Genomic DNA, 24,615 nt, shown 5'->3' on the forward strand with positions numbered 1-24,615 from the left:
TTTAAAAGTCACAGGCAGCTCAGAGGACAGACAGTGATGTGGACTCAGGGAGTAATTACACACCCAGACGAAACGGCGGCATCCGCAGGCTCACGGAGGAGAGAAAGAGCTGCGGCATCCTGCCACGGAAGGGGCCCTGGGCACGGGGCCAGCCCCTGGAGGTGGACCGTGTGAGGCACGGCCAGCAAAGGGCAGTGAGGGCTGGCTTCCGAATCCCGCTGTCCCCGAGCCCCCACTCTTTAGGGAAGTTCACTGTACGTCCTGGTAGCCGGTGGTGGTGGGTAACTGGATTTGTGGGCCTCCCACTGCATGGGTAACACAAGGTGAAAACTTTGTGTCTTGAAAAGATGACCAAACCCAACTGTTGACGTGACTGGACAAACTTTGATACTGAATTTATTGACTAGAACAAAAATGGAATCGCAGAAAAGCCTTTCCCTGTGGACGTTAGAGAAGGTGAGAGGCAGGTGTCCTTGTGACCACTCTCTGGCAATCTTCTCGAGCCCAGGGGGCCGCGGCTTTCTTGGGGGGAATAGAGGCTTTCCCTTGCAGACCGCGCTGCCCAGCCTGGTGTCTGGGAAGAGGGCAGTCAGCAGTGGGGTAGGGAGGCGCAGGGACACCCACTCTCGGCTGAGATGCTGCCTGGCCTCCAGGGATGAGGGTGACGCATCCATTTGTTTGTCCATGTGCTCACCGTGCGAGCCGTGCACAGTCGACTCTCAGCTTGTCTGCCCTTCCCTCCTTGCCTCTGCTGCTTTCACCTCCTGCAGCTGTTGGCAGGTGCCCTGTTTCCGGATCACTCCGGCCTCTTCCCTCGTAGCCTTCCTTCAGCTCTGCTCAGCCTTGGGGTCAGGGATTGCTCAGGCCCGGGTTAAATACAGCCTGCCCCAAGAAACCTTCCCGACCATTGCCGGCCCCGGCTCTGTGCTCCTGTCCCTCCAGATGGAGCTTCTGGGCCATGTGACTCTTCCGTTGGGGTTTGTGGATAAAGGTCAAAGAGCATGCCTGATCTTCACGTGCTGTCCTGCACACAAGAGAGGCTCGGTAAGCACTGACCATCCGCTGTGCTCAGGCCTCCCCGGGGCACTCGGGGATACAGAGAGGAGTAGGCACCGTTCCCCCAGCGCCCCAGAAACTCCAGGAGATGCTGTTCAGGAAGAGACCCTTACCAGAGGCCTCCTCCCCTCCCGTCTTTGCAACGGCAATGCACTGAAGGAGCTGCTTCCCATGAGCGTTACTCCCAGATTCATTCTTGGCAAATTAGGAGGCTAATGCTGTGACCAAGACTCTTTCTACAGAGGATGACGTCTAGACAGTGACCTCTTCCCAAAGCTCCCTGCTGCATGGAGTAAAGACTTTGCTGGTCACGACCTGTAGCAAGAAACATGTTTTCATCTCCACCTAGTGCACACATATCCACTTACATGTGACTCAGAGAGTCACAAAACAGGACTTACTCTTTCCATGTATGAGGTCCTTGAATATTTTCTGTCCCAGTCCATTCCAGTTTCACTTTGTAAAATATTGGTACTAGCGAATTGACTTCATACCTCTTAAAGGGTCAAGACACACTGTGGTATGAAAATCACCAGGCAACTGTCAAGACTTGGGAGTCGGATGGAGGTTTGAATCCTGGCTCTGGCACCTAGAAGCTGTGTGACCTTAGACAAGCCACTTCCCCTCTATAATAGAAATCTCAGAGGCTTCATCTGGAAAGTGGGGATCACGTAGAACCTGCTTCATGGGGTGATTGTGAGGATTCAGTGGGATGATACAGGTACGGCTCCTGGCACAGAGTAAGTGATGGATAATGTGAGCTTTTCACGTGGTCGTGAAGGTTATGGTTCTTACTGCTCTGGCACTACAAGCAAAGGCAGGATTCCTGCCTCCTGGGGAATGGTAGTCAGGGAGGACTTCCTGGAGAAGAAGGCATTGGAGCAGGGTGACAGGATGACCGGGACACACTACTGTCCTCGCGGTGCCTGAGAACCTTGTGTGAGCATCCCAGCGCCTCTGGTTTCCTTTTCCATGAAGAGCAGACTTGTTCCTGAGGATTTTTGGCTGGACCTAGAGCCGACCACATTAGATGCCTTTGCCTTTCACATTTCGGTCTCTAATCCACCGGGAATTGATTTTTGTGTCTGGTGTAGAGTAAAGATCCAATTTCTTTCCCCCTTGTTTCGGAATGTATAAGCAGTTACCTGCTCTGTTCATTAGAGTCCGTCCTCCTGCTGAGTTGTATGTCGTCTTGCTCGTATATCAAGCTTCCGTATATGCACAGACCAGTTTCTGGACTTGAGTCTGTTTCATTGGTCTATTTATCTGTCCTGGGGCCAATCCCACACTGTCTTAATTACTGCAGCATTCTAGTGACTCCTGCTGTTGGGGGAGGAGTCCCCTTCTTGTCCTTCTCCCTTAGAAGCACTTGGGCTGGCCTCCAGCCTGTGCTCTTCTCCGCGTGTTTCAGGATCGGCCTCTGCTGGGGACGTCTGGAGAACCCCAGGAGCTGCCCACGCGCTGTGCTCGGTGAGGACCCGTCTCGGGGGCCTGGGCCCGCACTGCCTCCTGACTCCCTGCTGCTGGCCGCTCTGGCTGGCATTAGAGCTGCCCAGGAAGTTCTTTCTAATTCATTTGCAGAGAAAAGCACCAGGGATGTGCCTGAACTGGGGTCCCTTCCGCCTGCCACCTGCCCAGTGGCTCCTCCGCTTTCCCTCCCTGTGGTCCTCGTCATCCTACCCAGGGGCGTGCAACTCCTTTCAGTCTTCTGTTCCTGCCTGCCAAGGACATAAGCCTGCACAGAGAGTGACATGTCTTCCATTGGCAGAGCCAGGGTCCTGCAGGGGACTCCCCAGACCAGCGCTTGGCGTGCACAACCAAATTCTTTGGCTTGGGTGTTTGTAAATATTTTCTTTACCTGAAAATAGGCAAGGAGGTTGGGTAGGAGGAAGATACCTGTCACTCATGCTTATGATTTAGTCGTCTTTGAGTGGGAAGATCCAGGTGTGCATCTTCCAGCCTTTTCTGGAGACCATTCTGACAGTGGCTTGGATGCCAAGGAAGTGACTCATGGCAAGCTCTGATTTCATGAAATAGGTTAAAGAAAGGAGCATGACTCACGGGCCAAATGCACATGGGTGGCGTGGACTTGGTAAATCAGATGTATGTACCCTGCAGTCTTAAGCATGCAAGAGTTTACATGCTTCTAGAATTCAAAAACACTTGCCAAACTGGCTCGTTTGGTTTGGTGTATGTGTTGGATTTTGGGTGAGAGTTCGTGGTGAACCATCCCCTGGACTGAGACTCTGCCCTGTGGGCCATGGGCACAGCCTTCCCTTGGGCCTCAGTTTGCTCACCTGTGAAATAAAGGTTTGGGCTGGAGATGTCCCAGGTTCCCTTTAACCCTTGTTTCTGTGATTCTCCATCTGTGGTTTAAGAACACAGAAATCAGAAACCTATCCTTCCATGCTCTTGGCACCAAGACTTATTTCTGCCTTGCTTTTGGTTCCTGATGTCTCCCTCCCTGCATTGAGGAGGATGGTTGTCCCTCCCTGGCTGGGGCTGGCAAGGAGAACCTGCAGGCCGCAAAGAGAGAAAGGTTTGAATCCTCTTGAAGCAGTGCTGAATCCTGCCCACCTCTTCAGCTGGCGAGAATTGTCGATTCTGGGCACCTGTCTTGCTCTGTCAAGCTGAATCTGCCCTCTCAACCCCAGGGGTTTATGAGCCCCCTGTGGGCCTTGGTGCTGGCATGGGCTAGCCTGGCTAGGGGCTGAGCCCAGGATGCGGCAGTGGCATTTGGCTGGGGTGCTTTGGAGTCTTGATGCTGAGATGTCTCTGTTTTGTTTCCTCTTTCAGACCACTGAGTATTCAGCCATGGCCTCGCTGGCTGGAGGGCTGGACGACATGAAGGCCAACCTGACCAGCCCCACCCCAGCTGACATCGGGAGCAGCGTGCCAGGGCCGCAGTCCTACCCCATTGTGACAGGTGAGGGCACCTGGGGCGTGGGGATGGGTGGTGGAGGTGGGGAGAGAGAGAGGAGAGAGAGAGGGAGAATGCATGCATGGTGGGAAGAACTTCTCGGTGCTTTTGGACTTGACTGGCCATTTTTGTTTAGTGAGGTGGTGAGGTCCTGGAGCAAGTCCGGCAGGAGACTGCTGGGGCCAGGAATTGTGGCTGTGATGAGACATGGCTGTTTGTTGCTCTGATAAAGCCCGAGGAGAGAAAATGCCAAATGGGCTGCGGGCCGGGAGGGGGGCAGGGAGGCCTCATGGCAGGGGGCCGGGGGATTTTGCAGCCCCCGTGAGTGGTGCTGGGTGTTCAGAAGTCTGGGGTTTATCCTTCTCAGGAGAAAGGCAGCCCTGGTTGGCGCCAGCCTCGAGGACGACGAGGAGGGGAGTCCTGGCCGATAGTTGCCGGCGTTTCAGATTTCCGGGCAGAGGCTGAGTCAAGAGGGGCGGAGGTTTAGGCTGGAAAGTGCTTGGTGTCTGTGAAGCCGCTGCCTTTCAGGAAGGCCCAGGGCCAGCCCTCTGAGCTGTCAGTGTAGAGATGAAGGGTTTGGGCCTTGGAGGCACACTGCCGGGTTTGACCCTGCCATTGACTAACTGAGTAGTCTTGGGTGAATTATATAAGAATTCTGGGCTGTGGTTTTTTAATCAGGAAAATGGGGATAGAGCTAGAACCTGCCCCACAGTGAGGCTGTGAGGATGGATGCGCCAAGACCTGTAAGGGGCCCAGGCTGTCATCTGCACATGGCAGGCACTCAGCTCACGTCGCCATGATCATTCCTCCCGGAGCCCTCTCACGGTGGCTGGTTACCACTGGGCTGGGAGGGCTGGGACAGGCCGGCACCCCTCCCTGCTCCAGCAGCACTGGGATGAGAGGGACAGACGGGGAGGTTGTCCAACCTGGCAGGCAGGAGGTAGTCTTGGACACGGTACAGATAGACAGCGGAGCGCTGAGGAGCGGCCCTTGGCTAGAGCCTTGGGGTGCAGCCTGAGGCAGCAGGGTGTCCTTGGAGGCTGGGAGGCAGCACACAGTAAGTAGGGACGGAGACAAGGGGATCTCAGACATGCAGGTAGGCTGTGGTTGCATCCAGAAGCTGGGGACTGGACTCGGGTTAGAGCTTTAGGGGAGGGGCTGAATGAGACGTCCTCTCAGCCCCAGCCTCACAGAGGACAAGGCAGGGATGGCCCGCTCTGAGACCTGGGCTGATAGCTGGGCACTGGGGCTCATGGGGTCAGGCAGAAGCAGCTGGGGCCTCTTTGCAGATCTGGGCACCACATGGGGGTCAGTCAAACGGCAAGAGTGACTTGGTCCCCTGTCTACCTGACATGGGGGAAGGGCCTGGGGGGCCGCTGAGCCTGCAGGTGGGGAGGTGTCAGCAGTGGGGCAGGGACGGGAGGCAGGGAGCCTCAGGCAGAGGGTGCCTTTGCTGACATCACACAAGTTCCAGGAGGTCCTCTTCCCTGGCGTCATTAGGGTCCGTGACAGACGTCTCACAGCACCCCATGTTATAGATGCAGAAACCAAGTCTCAGGCGGGAGCAGGGACTAGCCCTAGATCAGGGCTAAGGGAAGAATCGGAGCCGGCCCTCAGTCCCTAGATCCCAGACCTTATTCCTTTCAACGAACTACAAATAACTGTAGGGGTGGGAAGAAGCCTGGACTAGTTGATAGTGACAGTAACTGTCTCTCTCTGGGTAGTTATTGAGCACCAGGCACTCGGTTCCAGAGGGACTCTGGGAGGTGGGTGCTATTCTATCACGTCCATTTCGCAAACAAAGCAACTGAGGCTTGGAGCAGTTAAGTAGCTTGCCTGAGGTCACAGCTGGTGAGCAGTGGAGTTACCGCTGAATGCCAGGGCCTGTGTAGTCGGCCACTCTGCCACACGGGTCACCTGGGGACTAGTCCCAGTGCTGTCACTTCCTTGCTGTCTGACTTGGCAGGTGTCTCTGAGCCTCGGTGTCTCCATCTGTGAAATGGTCCTGGCTTCTCAGAGCCCTTTAAGGAGCAGATGAGATCCCAAGGCGACTGCTCTGCAGGGGGGTCTGCTCTCGGGATCGGTGTTCGCTGGAAGCTGGGGTTTAGGCAGGTCACGAGGAGACATTGAATTCTGCCATCCATGCACCGCCGATGCAGGTGGAGAGAAGCCAGGCAGCGCTGCGGCCACGGTCGCACCTCTGGGACTCTGGTCTGCTGGGGGGTAAACTGGCCGTCAGCTGGCCAGAATTATGCTTAATTTTGAAATGTTAGCAGTATTCTATTATAAATATATAATATTTATGTGATTTATATAATACTTACATAATATAACATTACAGTATTATAAATATAATCACGAGCTTTCTTGTAAGTAAACAATAGCTAGCTAGAAAACATAATAGCAGAAAACATTAACAATACCACCGAAAAAAAGAGAGAGAAAGAGAATGCCGAGGAATAAACTTAACTTTAAAACTCTGCTAAGGGACATAAAAGAATAAATGGAGGGATACAGCTTGTTCTTGGAAGGAAGACTCGGTATCATGAAGATGTCAATTCCCCCTAAGTAATCTATTAATTCAAAGCAAATCCAATCAAAACACCAACAGAAGTTTTTTTTGGAACTTGTGAAAATGACACTAAATGCTGGATACATAAACACTCAAGGATAGCTAGAAAAATTCTGAAATAGAGAAATGAGTAAAACACAGCACATTAAAAACATTATGATAGAGCCACAACAATTAAAACTGTTTGCTACTGACGCTGAAGTAAACAGTCAAATGGAACAGCATAGACAGTCCAGAAATAGATAGCTCCAGAAACATTGGGTGTTTATAAATGCAGCATTTCAGAGCGGCAGAGAAAAGAGAAACCATTCAGTTAATGGTGTTGAGACGACTGGGTTGGCTGGATGTACATCTCACTCTTTATATAAAAATAAACTTCATGTTGATCAAAACTTCAAATGTGAAAAATAAAATCATAAAACTAGAAAAAAAAATGAGGGAATTTTTTATAATCTCAGAGTGGGGAAGACCTTTTAAAATCTGTTCCAAACGCAAAAGACAAAGAAAAATAATATAAATGACTGTTAAAAATGTAAATCTTTTGTATATATGCAGAAATATCCAAAAGACAAGGAACAAAATTAGAAAAAAAAAAAAAGGAACACAGATGACAAAAAGTCAATTTCCTTAATATATAAAGAGCTTTTAGAAAAAGAAAAAAATCAGTAGGAAAAACAGACAGAGGATATGGATAGGTAATCCACTGGAAAAAATGCGGATGTCCAACAGCGTATGAAAAGATCTGCACTTGACTCATAATTTTAAAGCTGCAAATTAAAACAATCATGAGACACGCACGCACAAAATCCGTTAGCTTACCAAAGATTGAACTGTTTCTTGAGGTCCAGTGTTGGAGAGGGTGTGAGAAACAGATATTTTCATGCACTGTTATAGGTGTATAAATCACTGCAATCTTTTTTGGAGGGAAATATGTCAATATCTATCAAAATTTTAAATGTACATACCTACTCGCTAACCCAGAGCTTTTACTTGCCTTTACGACTTTGTCTCACAGATCTATTCACACAGATGCAGCGTGCTGCCTGTATCTGTACGATAATTACAGAATTATTTAGAATGGCAAACAAGTGGAAACAACGCAGTGTTTATCCATAGGAGCCGGTTAAATAAATGATGGCTCTTTCACACAATAAAATGCTATGCAACCATTAAAAAGAATTAAGTAGAGCTCTGTGCTGACAGGAATAAACGTTCAAGATATACTTTTAAGGAAATTAACAGTTTGTAGAATAATATGGTAAGTATGATCCCATTAGTGTGAAAAAATATAAAGGACACAGACACAGAGACACGGACACAGGCAGGTGAGAAGTCCTTTTCCTGCTTTCTGGGGCGTGGGCTGTGCAAGAACCAGAGGTCTCTGCCCACTCCCACCCAGCGTCCCCTGGGGATAGCAAATGTTTACAGTGCCCTTTAATCTCCTGAAATTAAGTTCATAAAAAATATAGCCATCTTCACATTTAATTTCAAATAAAATCAGCATAATGCCCTCACTATGAGATAAAGGAGAACTGAAAGTGAAATTGTTTGTAAGTAAATACTACGTACTTTGATAAGTAATCACTCTGGTATCTATACCTCAAGACACAATGAAGCGGTCCAGGCTGGCTCCGGTGCAGAACCACCATGAGGGCAGCAGCCTGAGCAGAGCCCTGCGGGGGTGGACGTGGGCTCAGATGGCTGCAGACTGCGCCAAGGAGCGCTTGGCCAAGTTCCAGGAAACACAGTAGGAGCTTTACACGGTAGCCGCATTCCTGGAAAATTCAGTGCATATTAAGACCATGGAAATTGCAAGTTCACATTTTTATATAAATGACGTTCAGTTCTAGATTCAAATAATTATCAACAGATCTGCCGCTTACAGGAATGTTTGGCAGCACATGACAATATGTAGGATGAAGGAAAATTCTTCATTGTGTGGGGCTGTTCCACTGCAAGCCAATAATGCCCTTCAAACATTTAAAAGTCCCCATAGATTTTCAAAATACCCTCCAGGGGGCAGTTGCCGACCCCATTGAGAACTGCTGGAACACCTTGGAGGAACGCCCCCCAGGAGTGTTAAGGTGGGCCTCCATGCCCCTCCAGGCATTAACTTAATTCCGCCTGTGTTTCTGCACACGCTGACACAGTTCTGAACTCTTCGAGGGCGAGCTTGAGTCTTCCAGCCCTGCCGCTCCGTCTCTCCTCTCCACACAGCCCAGAATGGTAGCTGCTCAGGCGGGTGAGCCCAGCCCAGGGTCTGGGGAGGGACAGTGGGCTCTGTACTGCTCCATCCCGGCCCTCACACTCCGGGCTGCCAGGGACGATCTCACTAGAGGACAAGTGGATTTCTCTCCATCGTTTCTATGCCACATTACACATTAAGTTCAACTCCCACTCTGCCAGCCAGGGCCACGGTTCAGAAACTGCTCGCCCTTTGCAAACCGGTGACATGGCCAGCCGGTTCCTGCATTGTCAGCAGTTTGGGCCTGTCCTGATTGGGACTAATTATCTGCAGGTGTGTCCTTGGGCCATAGGCCTGTCGATGGGGCAACCACTGTGTCTACCTGCCAGGGCGGACAGCGGGTGGGGTGCCAGGCTCCCCATCTCTACACGCCCCCTAGTGGTGAAGGGCCCAGCTGTCCTACCCTCAGCTCTGCCCACCCGACCTTTGCCTGGGAGGACAACGGAGGGGGGCCAGCCTGTGTCCTTGCTGGCCCCTTCCGCTGAGGACCGTCTCTGCATCAGCAGGTTGGATTGGAGGGAGGAGCCTACAGGAGGCTTCTTCTTGTCAAATGAGATTGAGAAACACTGGCCTGATGGGTGACCCAGGTCCTGGGATCTGAGGCTCCCCTGGACACTGCCCCCTGTAAGTAACAGAGACCATACAGGGGCGGCGGACGAGCACCCACAAAGACAGGCAGAATGGTTGCCAAGTCCCTGAGACCACCAGCTCTGATGTGCTGTATCCCCCACGTTCGATGTTTGGCGCCTCAGGCCCCCAAAGTTGGCAGCCCGAGAAAGTCCACTCTCTGCCACCTTCTTCATCTGAGCAGCAGGTGAGGGCAGGAGGAGAGGGTTCTAGACCAGGGGTGAGAGGAATGGGTTTATGTCTAGACTTCACCACCTAACTGCCCTGTCCTTTAGCAAGGAGACTGTCCTCTCCGAACCTCCGTTTTCCTATCTACGAAATGGGGATGGCAATTGGTGCCCCGCCGGCCTCTTTTGACTGCTGTGAGGATATAATGAGACAGTGACGGGAGAGGGTTTGAGAGCCACCAAGGGGGTGTCTGAGTGTGTGGGGGTCATTGTGAGAAAGGAGATCTGGACGGTCTGAGGTCCAGTGTTGGTACCTCTCAGCCTCCTTCAGGGCAGACATCCCGACTACAGACGGGCAGGGTGGGAGGGTCGTGGAGTCCACCTGCTCACCTCACAGACCCAGCCCAGAAGGGAGGTGACCTGCGCAAGTCCACATCCACAGTTAAACCTGGAACTGGGCTCACCCAGAGCCCTGACCTCCATGCCTGCTGTCATTATATGGTGGGATGGACTAAAAAATCCCAGTTTTAATTTCCAGAAGGCATTTCTTCTGGCTTGTAATTGAGAATGCCAGCAGGAAAGTCAGACTGCCTGGGCTTGAAGGCCAACTCGCCCTGTTCTGGCTGGGTGGCCTTGGACAACTTAGTAGCCTCTGTGCCCAAGTTCCCCATCAGTACAATGGGGCCCGTGAAAGAACTTCCTCAGACTTCCTGTGGGATGCCAGGCCTGGTCCGTGCAGGGTCTTAGCACGGAGCTCGGCACGTGGTGAGTGCTCAACCACGGTAGCTGTGAGTGCGCTTCTGGGCTCTGGGACCAGAAAGTCTGGCGAGGTGCCCGGCCGTCCGAACCACTGTTAGTCCATCTTCTGGGGAGCATCTCCTTTGATCTATTTTTTATGAGCCTTTTTGAGGCTCAATCAGACCCAACTAAATGCCTTGTCCCTCAGAGTGAAATCATAATGAATAATAAAAGCAAAAATACGAGAGATGCCGTATGTATCCAGGCTGCCAAAAGGTGCCGGGAAATGGCAATGAAAGCTACAGAACAGCATGGTAGCCGGTGACCGAGCTCTGCACCGTGCAGCTTCCCCAGGAAGCCCGTGGAAGACGCTGGGGACTCAAGGTTGGAAAGGGAGGAAAATATCAAGAGCTACTGTTTACTGGACTGTCGCTCTGTGCCTGGCTGGGAGTACGACAGTCCTGGCAGACAGTCTCTGCTCTCACCCGGCTCACCTGCTGGGGAGACCCAGACAATTCACAGCAAATACAGAAAAAATGCACAATGTGATTTCAGAATGGCACGTGCTCTGGAGAAGACAAGCTGAAGAGAGAGTAGAGCCGGGGTCCAGGGGCGGTGGCGAGTCGGGCGGGGACGAGGCAGAGCGTCTCTAAAAAGGTGGCATTTCATCTGAGGTCCCAACCATGAGAAGCCTTGGGGAGATTTGGGGAAAAGTCATTCCCAACAGAAGATACAGCCTCAGAAAATGCCTTTCAAATGTATAAACAAGTGAGTGAGGGCGCGCCCATTTCTCAGTGCTCTTTGCTGCCAGGTAGGCCCAGCCCTAATCAGGCCTTGGGGACTCTCAAAGTCGGTGGAAACTTCAAGGTTGGGTAGCTCGATCCTTCCCCTGGACTTACGATCTATTCTATATCAGCGTTTAGTCACCCCTGGTGATGGGGATTTCACTACTTGAGAGGCAAAGAATCTTCAAACAGGACTTGCCTGAAGCTGTTCTCCACTGAAGCGATTTCCTTTCCCACTGGGAAGCCAGCGCTGGGTGTCTGCAGAGGCCAGGCCGGCATCCACGCTGTGGACTCAGAGCCAGGCACTGCCCAGCACATCCCGCGGCTGGCAGTGCGTCCTCACAGTCCAGCCCAAAGGTTGCTTGATCTGCAATAGTGCTTTTTGAACTTAAAAAAAAAGCAGACCTAATATTTTAAAGATCAGAGGAGAACAATCCAAATGCTCCTCAGTGGGGGCTGGTTAAGTAAGAATAGCTCATCCGTGCAGCGGAGTTCTTGCAGCTGTAGGAAGGAGTGGGCGGCTCTTCCTGTCCAGATACCCACGGATCTTGGAGATACACGATTCATGAAAAATGCCCAGATAGTGTGTACAGACTGCTAGCTTTTGTGTAAAGGAGGGAGGGACAATGGGAATGCATATTTGTATCTGTGCACACGTGCATAAAGAAACTCTGGAACGAGACTCGGGAACTTAATAACTAGCTCTAGGCCGAGGCCATGAACTGGGTGTAGGAAAAGGACTTTTTACTGAATATCATTTGCATTTAATTTTTTGAGGCTTGTCAATATACCACCATCAAAAAGTTAAATTTAGGGCTGGCTCTGTGGCTGAGTAGTTGGGTTCTCGCGTTCCACTGCAGGGGCCCAGGATTCGGATCCTGGGCGCGGACATGGCATCACTCGTCAGGCCATGTTGAGGCGGCATCCCAGATCCCACAACTAGAAGGACCTGCAACTAAGATACACAACTATCTACAGGGGGGTTTGGGGAGATAAAGCAGAAAAAAAAATTTTAAAGTGCCTTAAGAATCAAGAGATTTAACATAAAGACTAAAATGTCTAACTTCCCTTGAAAAATTGGCAGACTGTCCACCTTCGGTCCATGTTCCTGTGTGGCCACACTCAGTGGAGCTGAGAAGTGGCTGTCCCTCTAGATGAGCCGCACTCACCGTTTGCCCCGACTCCACTGGCCAGCTCCACACGCTTGCCTTGCCTACCAGCCCCTTTGGGCCTCTGAGCGACCTGTTGCAGCCCCATCCTGCCTGTCTCCTCTCGTTCCTACTCCTGCCCCACAGAAGCCCCCTGTCGAGCCAGGAAGGGCTGAGCACAGGCTGTCCAGCTGGCCTCGCCTGCCCCTGACTGCATGCCTTTGCTCCACTATTCTGCCTGCCTGGAATGGCTTTCCCCAAATATCAGCTCAGTGTGGGCCGTCGAGGGGGGCCGGCCCGGAGTGCTGAGTGCAGAGCTCTCCAGACTGCAGCAGCGCAGGGTTTCATCCCAGCGAAAGGACGTCACACTCTCCGTCTAAACGTGGTGCGCTTGCTTCAGGGGACCACACCCAGAGGGCAAACTTCACATCCGAGATTGGAACTTTCCCCAGAAATACAAGGCTGTTTGCGTTTCCAGAAAGATTCAAGGTGAATCTGACCAGGGTTGAAAGTATTTGTTCTTGGATTGTTAACTAGATTCACCACTACAGATTCTAGAGAAACCTAGAATTTTGGAATCTTAGTGTTTGGATAGATACTCAGGTTCAGAGAAGCTGGAGATCTGATTATTTTAAAGCCGAAATGAAATTCAGGCATCCCTGTAATTAAAATGGGGAAAGGAAAATATGACTTGCTCTCAGGTTAGCACAGCGCTCCCAAGAACTGTTTGTCGAATAAATGAATTAATATCTGTGTAAAGTGCGATGTCAATTTAAAAAAATAACTTCAGCAGAGAGCACTCCAGTTGTTTCTGACCTTGTATTTTGTAAGATAAAAATAAACCAAGCTGCCTAGCCGTCCTGGAGACGCACTGTAGTTTTAGCTTGCAGGCAGCTTGGAAGCCGACCTTTCCCAACCTCTCTAAGCAGGTCTCGGGCCTCCAGCCCCGCAGACCCCTGCCGGGATCCCTCCTCCTAGCTTAGCGTGCCAGAGGTCTCCGCGCCTCGTCCTGATCTGGAGGAGACCATCAAACTCGAGCGCCTGGCAGCTTGCAGAGCCGCTGCGTCTGCCGTGCATTCGTTCATTCGTCCTCTCACTCTCCTCTCCGTCGACACCCGCCTCTGCCTTCAGGTCTGACGCCACCTCGCCTGAGTCTTGAGGGTTGGAGTCTGCCCGCAGCACACTCACAGTCTGAGGTGGGAGGAGACGTGGGTGCACAGACAAGGCCAAACAAAGCAAACAAGCAAAAAAGAGAAACACCGCGGAGAAGCCAGCGCGGGGAGGGCGCGGGGAGGGCGCAGGGAGGGCACAGTGGCGTCTCTGTGGCCCCGGTTCCGACGGTTGTGGAAGAGGCCGCGTCTAAGCTGCTCCGCGGGGACCGTGCTCTCTTGGCTTTTCTGCTCTGAAGCTTGGTGTAGGCTCTTGCAAATCCCCTTTTACAACTCCTTTCAATCACAGAGTAATACATGCTCGTTGTAAACGAAGTTCAAGTGGTAGGGAAGTCTGTGGAGCAACACGTGGCCGTGCCCCCTCACCCGCTCCCAACCTGTCCTGCTGATGTCAGAGGGAGGGTTTGGTATATGTCCTTCCAGAACCTTTACTATGCACAAAAACTTGTATTGGGTAATATGTATATAGTTTATTTCTTACAAATGGCTTTTTGCTCTTCATATTGTTGTTCAGTATTTTTAAATGTTTTATTTCGTGTTTTATGGGCGCCCAACATGTCGGTAGACCCAGAACCTCCGTCCCCTCTACCGTTCTGGATGAACCATCACAAACTTTCCTGGAGTGATACGGCAGACTCGGGCCACATCCTCAGGGCCAAGGGGAGAACCCCCTCAGTGTCTGATACCCGGGGCGGCAGACGGACAAGGACAGGGTCCAGGAAGAGGAGGGGCGAGTCTTGTCACCCACGGCGGCCCCAAGCGGTTGGCTTAGGGACAGCTGACTGGGGCCTGACTGCCACCTCCCTCCCTCATCCCTCCGTGTGCCCAGGGCTGAGGGGAGGAGGGCGGCTGCCGGGATGGGAGGCAAGCGTTGGTTGAGTGCAAAGAAGAACTTTTTAGCAGCTGAGCTCTCTGGAACCACACAGGAGGTGACAACAGTGACCGCTAATGTTTACTGAGCATTTGTTATGTTTCATGCTTTGGCTCATTTCATCCCTTACTCTGTGAAACTCAGGTGCTGTTTGTGTCCCCATAACAGTTAAAGGAACTGCCTGTGTTCACACAGCAGTAAGCAGCAGAGCTGGTTTTCTCCTAACCCCTGTGCTGCACTGCTTCTGCTGGTAATAAGCTCCCTGTCCTCAGAGGTATCGAAGCAGAGCTGTCTCACATTCACCTGCAGCACAGCTAGACCAGGGGCTGCTGAGGTCTGCAGAAGCTGGTCAAACTGCAGAGTCTCTTGTACAGACTCGGGAGCCGGACTGCCTGTCTTTGGATCCCAGCTCTGCCGTGTGTGAACTGGTGACCTCAGTTCAACTGTTTCTGCGCGTGTGTGTACGCCTCAGTTTCCTCATCTTTAAATGGGGGATAGAATCTTGTTATGTACATTAAATGAGTTGATATTTCAAAAGCACTAAACTCTCCTAGGAACACAGTGAGAGCTGTAGAAGTGTTGTTTATAAATCTGGAGCTCAGGAAAGCAGCCCGAGCCAGAGAGCCGGGGTTAGGGGTCCTCCGCAGCAGGGGATGGCGGCGGAGCTCACCGGGGGTGAGACCTGTCCAGCGTGGAGCAGGCCTGCTGGCTCCCTATTCTGGATGTTCCATCGGCCTTCGGAGTTAGTTTCCAGTTGCTGCTGTAACAAATTACCATAAGCTTCATGGCCTAAAACAACACAAATTTATCATCTCCCTGTTCTAGGGGTCAGAGTCCTAAATTCAAGGTGGCGGCAGGACTGCGTTCCTTCTGGAGGCTCCAGGGGAGAACCCGTTTCTCGGCTTTTCCAGCTTTTTCTAGAGGCTGCCCACATTCCTTGGCTCATGGCCCCTTCCTCCATCCTCGGAGCCAGCAGGGTAGCATCTTTTCTCCCCTTCCGCCTCTGCTTCATTTGTCACGTCTTCTCTCTCCGACTCTGACCCCTCTGCTTCCCTCTTACAAGACCCTTGGTGATTGTGTTGGACCCACCTGGATGATCCAGGATCATCTCCACGTCCCCAGACCCTTGATTTAGTCGCACTGCGTGTCCTTTTGCTTTGTGAGGGAGCATATTCACAGGCTCTGGGGACTAGGACAAAGACATCTTTGGGGGGCCATTGTTCTGTGCCCCCAGCGCCCATACAAAGATCTTCTTGAGGACTCTGTCTCCCCTCGTGCCCTGGGATGACCCCCTGTCTGGGAGGTGGTCAGTCACCTGTTTTGCTCTTTTCCTACCTGACCTCTCCCCATCACCTCTGTGAGCACCGGCTGGTCCTCATCCTGTCTCCTCCATCAGCCTCAGTGTTGTGACAACTGTGCCCTCTCATACCCCAGGGTCAAAAGACTAGAACATTGGTGCAGGTGGGCCCTTAGAAGTCAGTGGTGTGACTACCTCAGTGGGAACATGGGGTCACTTCGACTGAGAACTCAAGTTCTCTGCAAGGAGACAGCTCTTGAGCCCCTCCATGCCAGACTCAGCCTTCCAGAACGGGACTTTGTGCCTCTCCTGTGCTCATTTCTCAGCCTGACTGGTCCACTGCCATCTGTTTGCCTCATCTATGAAGCTGCCCAGTGGAACCCTTTATCCAGGCCTGTCTTTTTACCACCTTCCAACTCAGCCATGCCTGGTCCCGAGCGAAGCCTCTGCTTCTGCTGGTTCCTCTGCTTAGGATGCTCCTGTCATCGCCCAGAGGTGGCAGCAGTCTGCTGGCAAAGGAGGAGCGCTGGGCTGACTTGGAGTCAGTATCACAGATCCTCATTCCAGCTCTGCCACAACTCCCTGGTGACTTTGGGAACACCCTTCCCCTCGCTGAGCCTCAGTTTTCACATCTGCCCAAGGGTAATTACAATCCTGGCTCCTCCTCTCCTTGCAGCACTGCAGTGAAGTGCACATGGGGTGTAAGCTGTAAGGGGCTGTGCCCTTTCTAGTGATCTTGACTGTGCCAGGTGTTCAGGTCCTGTGTCCCCAGTGGGAGGGTGAATGTGAGCTGGTGCAGGGCTTTGCCTGTGAAAGGCTCTCATGACACCTGCTGAGGGACTGAGGAACCTGCAGGCCTGCCAGTCTCTGCCCACGTGACTTCAGGGCCTATCTCTAGGGAGCAGTCCTCAGGTGCCACCTCCTCCAGGAAGCCCTCCCCAATTAGCCTAAGTTAGAGTGATGTCATCCTCTCTGGGCCCTAGATCAGCATGCTTGTTTACCCAATGTGCCTCGATTTATGATTCTTTATGTCCAGCCTAACTTTCTCCTTAGACTATGAGGTTCTGAGTTGTCTCTCCCTTCCCCAGCCCAGCCTAGCATGAGGCTTAGAACATAGGAGGTCCTTGGGAAAGTGTTTGTTGAATGGATGGATGAACAAATGAACTGTCTACTATGATTGGTTGTTACTAATTGCCCCATACCCTGCCCTCCTAGGTTACTGTCAAGGTTGTTGACATGGTTCACACACTCATACACATCTTTGAAGAGCTTACAGGACATTTAAATGCAAGATATTATCACAATTATTGTTTCTCTCCAAATGATTAGCTTCTGCTGGTCTGCGGCCTTTTTTTCCTCCGATGTTCACAGCCCAGAAAAAACCTTTCTCTAATTTGTCTCTATTACCTTTTATTTTCATTACCTGAGAGGCTGTAGAACTTCTACTCACCCCCAGATCTTCTAGAAATGTTTGGGAAAGCCGGTTTAGGCCCAGATGCTCAGGGGCGCCTGCTGCTCTCTGGACTTGCCCATCTGGAGCCTTTTCCTTCCCAGATCCACCAACTCCTTCTGTAAGCCTCTGTTAGCCCAGTCCCAGGAGGGTGTCGCAGACCCACCTCAAGGATATGGTGGTCAAGCAGCCTATCTGGGGGGGTCGGCATCTAGGGTGGGGCCTAGGGAAAGCCCGGCCCCCTGCGGATCTCAATGCTGAGCAGGATCCAGTAAGCTGAGCGTCACCAGTAGGAATGATAACTAATACTTGCCTCCTACTCACTGGGCACCAGGCATTGTTCTAAGCACCTTGCACATGTTAACTTGTCTAATCTGCATATCAATCCTGTGAGGGACTTAGTCTTATTATCCCCATTTTAGTGATGTAAAAACTGAGGTGCAGAGAAGCACAGAAACTTATTCAAGGTCACACAGCTCCTAATTTGGTAGAGCCAGGTTTCAAACACAAGCAATCAGATTCCAGAGACCACACACCTGACCACTCTGCCACGTTGCTTCTCACCAACCTGGTGTGTCAGTGGCAGGTGGGAGATCTGACCGGAGGATGTCTGAGTCGGGCAAATCCTGATCTGGAGGAGAACAGACCACAGCGAGGCTGATGGGCGGATCAGGGCCACATGTGGGGGTCATGTCTGGCATGGCTTAATCTTGTCTTAATCTTGGGAGGCACCTGGTTGAAGAGCATTGGGCTGACTCACCCTCTAACAGCTGGCACCTTGTAAGTCAGTCTGTACCCAGACAGACCTCAGCAGCCTTGCCAGCCACTAGCACACAGTAGGCCCTCAGCACACAGTAGGCCCTCAGTGAAGGTTTGTTGAGTGGATGGGCAGACAACAGCACACATTATTGTTCCTTCTTTCCTGGGAACTTATGCTATGTACCTTCTGGCATGCTCCTACCTGGGCCGGGCCACCTGGAGACTCCCTGGCAACCCCTGAGCCCTCAGCCGCTGCAGTGGACCCCCATTCCCCAGGCTGTTCCTTGTCAAGTGAGGGGGGCCCGGCACTGCCAGCATCTCCCCACCTAGACCAAACCTCTCTTTTGTTGTTTGTTTTCAGGAAAGAAAGCAAAAGAGAAATAATTGTCACTGCTTTTCTTAGGCAGACTTTCCTCCTTTCCTCATCTTTCCCAGTCAAGTGCCCATGGGAAGGGTCATGCCACTCAAGTCCTGGTATCTTCAGGAACAAGTCGGTTAAAGGCCCCGGCTCTTCACACCTCACTCAGCTGGCTTCCCGCTTTCTCATCCTTTATTGCTCTGCCTGCCCGAGAGGAAAAAAGATGTCAAGCAGTAGCTCAGGCAGGGAGGGCGAGGAGCCTCGGCCGGGGCTTGCGCAGGCCAGCGGGGACCTGATGGGGTGGCGGGGAGGGTGCCGGCGGGGAGCTCGGGCTCTGCCAGGCCGTCCTGGTCCTCACACTGAGCGCAGGCCAAGGCAGGAGGACCCGCTAATCACCTGGAACCTTGGGGTGTCTGCTCTTCCCTTGGATCCCTGTCTTCCATTAAGGTTCAGGTGGCTGGATTTGGGGGTGGTGCCCAGAGGGTCCAGCGGGGGGCGGGGGAGCCGAAGGTGCACTTCTGGCTCTGGGCACTGACTCTCTCCAGCCGGCCTGGCAGTGTTAGTTTGCCTTTCACACCCAGCAGTGTCAGTCCCGGTGGCTGCTCAGAACACGTTGCCCAAAGAAGACCATAGCTACCCCCAGGTGCCACCTGTGCCAGGGTGGGGGTGGGTTACAGAGAGATCCCTGGGGTTTTATTATATCCTTTTAGATCTTTCTTGTACTAATGAGGCTGATGGAGGGGCTAGAGGGGGCTCCCTGTCCTCCTCCTCTGGTGCGAAGCCCGCTTCAGCTGGCTCCTACCCCGGGCTCACTGGGTCTGGGCTGAGGGCTGGGCCTCTGGGCTGTCTGGAGCATGCCCAGCCACTGCCAGGTTTCTCCACGGACTGAGCACACCTCCGGCACGGACCGGCCCTGCCTGTGGCAACCCAGAGGAATCCCTTCTTTGACCTTTGTAATTATTCCTGTTCAATCTTCCTTCGTGTTTCTTTCCTCCCCCTTTCGAGGTGCTCCACTCCTGCACTCTCTCCAGTGTGTTAAGGATGTGAGTGAAATTGATGCCTGGGATGTCTCAGGTCTTTATGATGATGAATGACTTTCACTGCCAAAGCTTTTATTGTCTGTGATTTGGGAAGAAGGGGGAACTGATATATCAAGGCTGCCTGTCACACCATTTAATACAGTTATAAATCCTGACGTCACAACTGGTGGTCAGGAGCTGGAGAATTCCACCAGCTGCTGCTTTGCCCAGCCTGTATGGATTTTTTTCCCTCTCGCCTTTCTTTGCTTGACTGTCACAATTGTGTTTTGGGAGGGGGGATGGGAACAGCTAGATGGTGACTTTAAAAATCCCAGGGGCCCCCTGGGCCAGAGAGGAAAGTGGGAGCTCTCCCTGGTCTGCAGGAAGGAGCAGATGGTAGGCCTTCGACTCTAAGGTGAGCAAGGAAATCAGCCAGAGAAACAGAACCCTAAAAGTATGCTAATACCTTCTTGCATATGCACCAGCCTTTACAGTTTACTGATGATTTTACACCTGTTATTGTTCAGCTCTTCCCTCTGTCTTTGGGAGGGTGGCAGGGAGAGACTTGATCCCATTTTACAGAAGAGGAAACTGAGGCTCAGCAAGGCGAAGTGACTTGGCCAACGTTGTGCCACACCAGGCAGATGCAGAGGGCCGCTCCCTGGGGGAGCAGCAGAGCGTCGCCGTGAGGAATTCTGGGCGTGGAGTCAGACAGCCCGGAGTTCCAGGCACAGATGCACCACTGGCTAGTTGCTGATCTTGGGGAGGTGAGTTCAATTTTCTGAGCCTCAATTTCCTCATCTAGAAGTGAGAACCACACTCTCCTCACAGGATTGTTATAAGGATTCAATGAGATAATGCATGTAAGATTCTTAGCAAGATGTCTGCCCCACGAAAGGTGCTCGATAAATGTTTTTAAAAGATGGAACTACAATGAGAGAAGCGTGTGGTAGATGTCACAGGAGCCACCTATGAGGAGGGCCACCTTTGCCTTCCCAAGGGTGTGTGGGTAGGCAGCCAAGGAAGGCTTCCTGCAGGAGGCAAGACTTGAGCTGATTGGAATGAGCAGGAATTAGCAGACTGGGAGCATAAGCGAGGAAGAGCATACCAGGCAGAGGGAACATCATGATAAAGAAAAGCTCAGGGTGAGTGAGACGTGCAGGCAGTTGCAAGAGTGGTGAGGTGTACAGCTGGAGATGAGGGGGTCAGACCGGGGAGGCTCCCGGACCTGGGATCATAATCTCCAGATGCTGGGGGGCCTCGAGGGGCTTTAAGCAGGGAGTGGCATCTTCAAAGAAATCTCTCTGGGGTCTTGACAGAGGGTGGACATAATGAGGATGAGGCTCAGCAAGAAGACTGACCCCTTGAAGGTGGCCGTAGGAGTCCAGGAGAGGAAGGGTGAGGGCCTGGAGCCAGGCAGCACAGGTGACGATGGAGGAGCGTTTTGAGGGTAGAACGGCAGTACTCAAATGCCAGGGGTAGATGAGAAGCAGAAGTCCAGGGTGGCCCCCTGGCTGGAGTTTGGGGGACTAGGGGGATAATGGAGCCACCAGCCGAGACAAAGAGAACAGGAGGAGGAGCTGGTTTGGATATTTGGACTTTGTGGTGTCCCAGGGACACCCAGGTGGAAAGGTCCAGAGGCAATGGGGAGGGTCAGGGCTGGGGATACAGATTTGGAAGTCACGGGCATGGAGGAGATGGGTCAGCCTGTGAAGACGTACAGATGACAGGGCGGAGAGGAGCAGACATCTAGGAAGGGACTCTGGGGGACAAGGGTGGCTGGAGAGAGGAAGCCGTGGAGAAGAATGGGAAGAGGTGAGTGGTGGAGGACACGAAGGGCCTCCATCTTGGAGCCTGTAGCAGCCACAGCTCTTAGTTGAGAACAACAGAATTCTCTCTGGCTGCTTAAGCAGAAAAAGGATTTCCTGAAGGATATTACAACACTCAAGTGGATCACAGAACCAGGCTAGGAGGCTTCACAGTGAGAAACCACATTTGAACAACGCCTGAACCACACCTGAAGCAACGTGAGCCACACCTGAACCGTGCCTGAAACACGTGTGAGCCACAGCTGAATCATGCCTGGATCATGTGCAAGCCACACCTGAACCACGCCTGAACCACATGTGAGCCACAGCTGAAGCATGCCTGAACCATGTGTGAACCACACCAGAACCATGTCTGAAACATGTGTGAGCCACACCTGAACCATGCCTGAACCACGTGTGAGCCACACCTAAACCACATGTGAGCCACACTTGAACCACGCTTGAGCCACACCAGAACCATGCCTGAGCCACACCTGAACCATGCCTGAGCCATGTGTGAGCCAAACCTGAAGCATTCCTGAAACACGTGTGAACCACTGCTGAATCATGCCTGAGTCACGTTTGAGCCATGCCTGAACCACGTGTGAGCCATGCCTGGGTCACATGTAAGCCACGCCTGGACCATATGTGAGCCAGTCCTGAATCATGCCTGAATCACATGTGAGCCATACCTGAACCACGTGTGAGCCACGCCTGAATCATGTGTGATCCATGCCTGAACCATGTGTCAGCCATGCCTGAACCACGCCTGAGCCACACCTGAACCACGTGTGAGCCACACCTGAACCACACCACAGGACTGTTCCTGTTCAGATACCACAGGTGGGCCGGTGGACGCCTGCTCAGCTCATGCTGCTGACCAGACACCAGATGTCACCACTAGACCCTCTACCTCAGCAGATGGACTCCACAGACCCTGCTTCTTTGTGTCCCTGTTTTTTGAGTTAACAACTCACACCTGTGTCTGCTTGGTGGCGCCAATAAAGTGCCTGTGCCCTAGCTGCAAGGGAGGCTGGGAGATCCAGCTTCTGACCTCTGCCCAGAGGAGCCTAACTCTTTTTTTTTTTTTCCTGTGAGGAAGACTGGCCCTGAGCTAACATCTATTGCCAATCTTCCTCTTTTTGTTTGAGGAAGGTTGCTGCTGAGCTAACATCTGTGCCCATCTTCCTCTACTTTATGTGGGATGCTTCCACAGCGTGGCTTGATGAGCGGTGTTAGGTCTGCGACTGGGATCTGAACCTGCGAGCTCCAGGTTGCTGAAGCAGAGTGTGCAAACTTAACCACTACATCCTCAGACCAGCCCCCAAGCCTAAACTCCTATGGTGGAAAATTCGCAGAACAGAAGAAGGGTGTTCAATGGTATCAGGTGGTCAAAAATGTTTGAAGAGTTGGGGAGCGAGCAGAGAGATCCAAGATGGCGAGGGCTGAGAAGCGCCCATTGGCTTCAGCAGTTAGGAGGGCCTTGTTCTTGGGGTTGACCGTGGCCAACAGCTCCCCACAGGATTTGAGGCAGCATTACGTTCAAACCTGAGGACATCTGCACATAGGCCAGAAGCCACCAAAGGAGAGGGGAACAATTGTTCTGGATTCTGGGAAAGCCCTCATGAGGGGAGGCAGCCAGGCTTGGAGCCTGTGAGCTTGGGCTATTTTCTCAGGATCTGAGGGACTTGGGTGAGTGACTGGCCTGGGGAAAGAAAAGGGAGAGTGAAAAGCCAGGACACAGTGGCACAGTCCCACCCTGGGGACCCGGGGGTCTCAGGAGGCATTTCCCCTTGCTGGAACTCGAGGAGCTTCTGAGCTGTGGCTGGTGGCTTTTCTCCAACAGGCAGGATGCAAAATATGGCCTGTTGGGCTTGAAGAGAAAGCCTCCTGTGCTCACAGGCACAGAATCCCCGTGCTGACACGGGGCTGGGCCAGAGGAGCCGCTGGGGAAGGAATGAGGTTTTCTGAGGAAGGAAAGAGAGGCCCGGTCAGCCGGTGTTTGGCCTCAGCTCTGTGCTAAGCACTGTGTGGCACCACAGGAAACAGGACCGGGACCCAGGCCTGCCCTGGAAGGGCTTGGCCTAGTGTCCTCTATGGACAGCTGTCCCAGCCGTCCGACAAGACTGGGACGTGGAGCTGGGCACAGGGGCTCCGAGAGGATGGAGCATGACTGTGGTGGGCAGAGCAGGCCGGGCCATCGGGGAGGGTTTGCCACAGGAGGTGCCATCGGCGACTTTGCTGGGTGCTGCTCAGCTCGCAGGGCAGCAACAGTTCTTTAGCTTGGAGGCAAGTTGGGGGAAAGCAAGATGTTCAGGACCGAGTTGGGGTTGGGGCTGGAGCTAGGGGTTTGCACTTGATCCAGTGGTGATGAGGAGCCAGTCCGGGTGGGAGCTGAGGACTGAAGGGTCCCTCAGCGGGGGGGCGCGCTGGAGGAGGCCGGGCCGGCGGGGAGATGGCTGGTGGGATGGCCACGGGAGTCTGCACTGTGGACGCAGAGGGGCCCGTGGGTGCCAGGGTGTCCAGGCTGGGCCTTCTTGCCCAGGGGTACTCTGGAGCCTGCTGGGTGCCCTCATTATTCCGCTCGCGGGCGGGGGGAGGCGCGAGGGGCAGGCGGCGCCGGGTGCCTCCTGCTGGTGTGTGGAGCGCCAGGCAAAGCATGAGATCCCACTTCGCGCATAATGTGCATCCGAGGACAAAATTAGATTGAGAAGTAAATGGAGCCGAAAATTTCCAAAGCATTTCCCGTCAAGAAGCTGTTTGATGGTGTGTTTTAATTCTCCGAGTCCTCCTGCCTGGTGAGGTTCATTTTGGTGGGGACAGCTGGAGCGGGAGGAGCTGTGATGGGAGGGGAGTGCTGGGGACCTGGGGCCTGGCCGGACGGAAGGGAAGGGAGAGGCCTTCGCCACTTAGTGGCCATGAAACCCGGCTCCATATGTCTCCTTCTCCCCGTTGACCTGGTTCAGACCTCAAAGAACCCTGTGAAGAGGGTGTCGTTGTCCCCATTTTGTAAACAAGGACACTGAGGGGCAGAAATCACATAACCTGCTGAGGCCACATAAATCGTGCACAGTTGGCTGAGGTGGCAAGTGCTGGCCCGTTGGACCTTAACACTCAAGCTGATGCCACATAGGGCTGCACAGTGAATGCTTCCGTTTTTTCACCAGAGGGCTCTGCCTTCTTCCTCCTTCTCGTCTTCATGCCCTCCCTCTCTTCTTCCTCCATTGCCGAAGCCCAGGAACTGTGGGAGGCAGGACAAGGGGCGTATCCCCATCTTGCAGATTTGGAAAGCAAGGCTCAGTGAGGGCCAGTCATTTGTTGGAAGCCCAGAGGGACGAAGCCAGTGGCAAATTCTGTGAAGTGTGATTCCTGTGTGTGGTCCCTACCTGGCTGTATTTATTAAATACAAGGAGGTGACAACACCCTCCCACCCCCACCCCCACCCCCAGCGTGTACACGGCAGGTTTTGAAACAGAAACCCCAGGTGTCTGGTGGGAAGCTGGCCTGTTCCGTCAGTGCCCGCCCCTCGGCCCCAGCCCCCTCTGCTCCAGAGACCCGCTGACTTTGGGCAGCCTGCGGGTGAGGACGCTCTCACCCTTCCGGCTGCTCACGGAGGAGAGAGTTCT

General features: G+C 52.8%; 1 protein-coding gene across 4 annotated transcripts in view; it reads left to right on the forward strand.

Annotated features, from left to right (window-relative positions):
• Window positions 1-24,615, forward strand: part of PAX5 (paired box 5) — a 185,400-nt gene that overhangs the window by 95,178 nt on the left and 65,607 nt on the right. For all 4 annotated transcript variants that reach the window (XM_070519173.1, XM_014861144.3, XM_070519174.1 and 1 more), the window contains one exon: window positions 3,853-3,982. In XM_070519173.1, coding sequence (XP_070375274.1) covers window positions 3,853-3,982 — 130 coding nt within the window. The remainder of the gene's footprint in view (window positions 1-3,852; window positions 3,983-24,615) is intronic.

Source organism: Equus asinus, chromosome 10 (assembly GCF_041296235.1).
Source record: "Equus asinus isolate D_3611 breed Donkey chromosome 10, EquAss-T2T_v2, whole genome shotgun sequence".
Lineage (NCBI taxonomy): Eukaryota > Metazoa > Chordata > Mammalia > Perissodactyla > Equidae > Equus > Equus asinus.